The sequence below is a fragment of the Corythoichthys intestinalis genome, chromosome 13, assembly GCF_030265065.1.
Source record: "Corythoichthys intestinalis isolate RoL2023-P3 chromosome 13, ASM3026506v1, whole genome shotgun sequence".
NCBI lineage: Eukaryota > Metazoa > Chordata > Actinopteri > Syngnathiformes > Syngnathidae > Corythoichthys > Corythoichthys intestinalis.
Window position 1 is genome coordinate 28,221,376 of NC_080407.1, and position 4,372 is coordinate 28,225,747.

General features: G+C 39.8%; 1 protein-coding gene across 1 annotated transcript; it reads right to left on the reverse strand.

Moving 5' to 3' along the window:
• Positions 1-1,075: 1,075 nt before the first annotated feature.
• On the reverse strand, positions 1,076-3,518 carry LOC130928652 (uncharacterized). The gene is made up of 4 exons (XM_057855376.1): positions 3,318-3,518; positions 3,047-3,234; positions 2,189-2,836; positions 1,076-1,259 (listed from the first exon to the last, which is right to left on the reverse strand). The coding sequence occupies exons 1-4, from the start codon at positions 3,417-3,419 to the stop codon at positions 1,076-1,078; spliced, it is 1,122 nt and encodes a 373-aa protein (XP_057711359.1). The 5' UTR covers positions 3,420-3,518.
• Between the last annotated feature and the right edge of the window lie 854 nt (positions 3,519-4,372).

Here is a 4,372-nt window from a genome sequence, read left to right on the forward strand (position 1 = left end):
CACAATCAAGTTCATTTGAGACAACATGTATTTTTTTCCGCATACAGTGAATTATCTTTGTTGTGCTATGTTTTTATATTGACGATCAGCAAAGGATGTAACTAAAAAAAGGCAGTTTACAGTGTGGGCTATAACGCAGCCGTCGTTTTTCCTCTACTATTTGATCGGTTATAGGAAGGCAGGTTCGCTGGAGGTCAAAATGTCTTTGGATGGCCAAAATAAAAAACACCTCGTCGCGATCAGCCATCTTTGTTTACATTTGCTTGGAACGCTTTGAGGTCGGAACTGGTACCATCCGAGTGGGATAAATCCGATTTCCCACTTCTCTGGAATGGAGCATAAAAGTGTTGGATGGTGCGTCTTTACTCACGAGAGATAATGGCTCGTCATCCAGAATGAATTCTTCGGCAATGACTCTTGTTATTCCCTGGGCTTTGGGACTGTTGAGTGCCAGTTTGTCACGCATAGCAAAAGTTTCTGCCAGTGTTAAGTTGCGTAGGACCTTTCTTTTTGTCTTCGGTTTTCTTAACACACCCCTTATATTGTTTGTGGTGGTATGTCGCTAAATGCTTGATTAGGTGGAGTGTATTAAAACTTCTTACAGCTTTACCACCACGCTTGACTTTACTGTGGCATACGTTGCACTCTCTGTCTCTTCTTCTTTGTCGTCCTTTAAGGTGAAATGATCCCACACAGCTGACATTTTTACCGATAAAATCTCTCGGTAAATTGGGACTCGGGAGACGGTAATGTAGTGTGTTGAAGATTAATAATCAAAATGGTGAAGGCGTGTGTGGCTGTTGGTTGCACTAACAGAGAAGATGGAAGGAGAGACTTGAAGTTTTACCGTATTCCGAGGGATCCAAAGAGGATAGCGAAATGGACGGCTGCAATTCGACGTGAAAACTGGGCACCAAAAAATCACCACAGACTAATGTAGTAGTCATTTTATATCAGGTAAGATGCATTTAAGATATACTTAAAGGATGTAGAGGTGGCTGTTGAAGCTGGCCCCAATGTCAATGCCCCTCTTGATATGGGGACCCAAACGAGTTGTACTATGGATGAAATGGCATCACTTGAGGAGGAATGCCGGAGGTTGAGGACTGAAAATCTTGAACTGAAAAGAAAGCTGAGTGAAAGTAGCTTTGATGAGTCTGGCTTTACTGACGAAAATTCTGCGAAGGTGACCAACTTCACTGGACTTCCCTGTCTGGCAGTGCTCATGGCGATATTTGAGCAGGTGAAACCACACATGACTGAAAGGAAAGTGTCAAAATTCCAGCAGTTTATCATGTGCCTACTGAAGATGAAGTTCTTCATTAACAATGACTTTCTGGCTTGTTTATTTAAGCTGAGCAGGTCAAGTGTTTCTCGGATTTTCCTGGAAAATATTGAACTTCTTTATAAGTACGCTGTACCTGCTCTTGTATTCTGGCCTGATAAGGATATTCTTCGGCAATCTTTACCTGCATGTTTTTATGGAAAATTTAAGAATTGTACATCATTAATAGATTGTTTTGAATTGTTTATTGCCAGACCCAGTGACCTGCAAGCTCGCGCTCAAACCTACTCTCAGTACAAATCCCATAACACTATAAAATTCCTAATCAGTATTACACCTCAGGGGCATATATCTTTCATTTCAAAAGGGTTGGGGGGCAGAACATCAGATAAATATGTCACGGACCATTCAGGTTACCTGGATAAGCTCAAGAGAGGTGACGTTATGCTTGCAGATCGTGGTTTTGATGTTGCCAATTCAATTGCCCTTCGACATGCTACATTACACATTCCTGCATTTACTAGAAGTAAATCTCAGCTGGATGCCACGGATGTTTTAGAAACTAGAAAAATTGCTAATGTCAGGATACATGTAGAAAGAGTTATAGGAATGGTTCGAAAAAAAAATTCTGTTCTAAATTCAGTAATTCCAATCACTATGATTCAATCAGCCAATAATGAAACGACATGTCTCGATAAAATTGTTGCAATTGCTTGTGCACTTTGCAATGCCTGCCCTCCCATTGTTCCGTCCGACTGATTTATAGCTTTACTGTGGAAATGAAATTGATAAAAAAGATTAAACGATTTCTTACAATGGTACAGTATATGAGAATTTTATTTATTTTTTTGTTTGTTTGTACATTTTGTTCTCTTCAGCAATGTCTTACAATACTGACAAAACCAGCCCTTTTTAGGCATATTTTTAAGACCGCAGCATTCCTTGTGGTAAGCCTTAATCTTACAATCATCACTGCTGCAATCAATTATTGTCTTCTTGGTGTCACTTTTTTGGCAGTAACATATCTTGTTCTCTACATTTTCAACTGGCAAACACAATGTATTTTTATTGGAGAAGTACTTGCTAAGAAGTTCAGGTAGTATGCACATTTTGTAGAAAGTGGCAACCTTCTCCAATGCTTCGGCAGAGAACTTTGTGTCCAGGGTTATGCGCTGGATAAACATTTCTTTACCTGTCCACAAACACAGGTCACAGTAACTGCGGCCAGTCACAGCCAGCTGACACTGGATCTGGTACATGTATGTGTGGTCTGCTTTCAATCTGAAATGCCCATCAACAGACTCTATGCAGAAATTGTTATCTTGCACAGCACATTCGATTGTTGAATCATTGTGGCAGAAAGAACATTTTATCTCCAGGAGTCCTTCTCCGCAGCAGTCACACGTCACTAAGCCATCAGGTGAGGCACCTATGTAAGGAAACTCCTTATAGATGAAGAATCCACACTCTGTCACTTTCATTTGTCTATGTTTTGTCTCGGTGATCATTTCATAGTCTTTCCTCACTTTCCATTCATGACTGCATCCATACCTACAATGATAAAATTATATTAAAAATATTAGAAATAATACACTCATGTTTGTCACTGCTACATTTCAATGAAAACTGAAAATATGTATCAATGGATATAAATATTGTGATAAGATAATATAATGATCCTCCCCTGCAAAAAATGTGAATGAATGCAAACCTGTGAAAAATGCATTTATTCTGAAGGGACTTTATGATTTTTGATCATACCTTGTAGCCTCTGTTGTGAATTTGAATGCATCAGGGTAGCATATCCTCTGAATCAGTGAGTTGGAGGGATTTTCTATCTTTGTCCGAGATGCAGCTTTAAAGTTACTAGCTGTAATACGGCCGGCCCGATACAGAAACCAGGATTTTGTGGTTGACTGTTCTCTAGTCATCTGTTCTATGGCACTGATCTGAAATGAAGACAAAATTTTCACTGAACTGGTCACAGCTTAAAATATTATAACTCGACAATGACAGTGAAATTAAGCCTTACCTGAGAATCATCAATTTTCATGTTGGTCATAATTGTACTTGCTTCCGCTATAAGTTCATCCAATGACTTAGACACATGTGTCTCCATGAAGAGGGAAGACATTGGTTTCGGCAAGTCCAACTTAACAGTCTTGGGGACAAACTCCTCACAGTAATCGGGTAAGACTGACAGCACCACTGGCTTGACACCAGAAGAGTGTAATTTTCGATAAAAGTCAGTATAATCCTCAGGGGGTGGCAGTACCTGTTTACCTGAGGTTACTGACTTAACTGACTTCCCAGCACATTTCCGCCTTTTTGCTGCTGGGCTTGTAAAGTCTATGTCTGATGATCTGGCATACTCAACATTTTGGTTTTGTGAAGGAGCTAGCCAGCTACAAGCAACTGAAGTTCTGGTAGTGTCATTTTTCATCTTTACAGCCGTTTCTACAGCAAACATTACAGCAGTGACATGTGAACATGTTTCACCCAAACCAGCCATGCAGGTGCAATGTCCACACAAGATTGTTCCTGAGGGCTGAGCAGCAAACCAGGGTGATAGAGGCGTCTCACTCAGACGTTGTGAATGAACTACCTGAAAATATAATAAGGGCATAATAAGAACGTTGTCATACAATTAATTTACAATTTCACTATTGAGGTCAAAAGCCCAAAAAATAAATTCAACTAGGGACAATCTGGAGTAGTACTATCGCTAAACCATATAAACCAGTGCATCAACAAATTCGACTCTTTCAAATGACGTTAAATTTTTATAAACAACATGCAATTCATGGGATTTGTTCTGTAAATGAATTTATGCAGACTATTATTTTATTTTATACTGTAATGTCCGTAATTATGCACGGTCGATTTAAGAGACACTGGGACTGGAGAGCTGTGAGGTAATGGGTAGCGAGGGGGAGACAGGCGAGAAGCAAAAGTTAGCGGTCGAATGTGGCGGCAGTATGCTGGTATTTTGTTTATTGTTTTCTAATTGTCGCCACAATATAGTGGAGAAATCCATCAGCGACTCCTCTCCTTCTTTCCCACCATTCAGGAATATTGCAATACATT

Bases quoted from the DNA above. Each gene is read 5' to 3' on its own strand.
- LOC130928652 (XM_057855376.1), bottom strand. From the start codon at position 3,419: ATGTCTTCCCTCTTCATGGAGACACATGTGTCTAAGTCATTGGATGAA. The intron at 2,837-3,046 runs GTATGATCAAAA...TTATCATTGTAG, and splicing joins TTCACAACAGAGGCTACAAG to GTATGGATGCAGTCATGAAT. The intron at 1,260-2,188 runs GTTTTGTCAGTA...CTTTCCTTTCAG, and splicing joins AATATGCCTAAAAAGGGCTG to TCATGTGTGGTTTCACCTGC.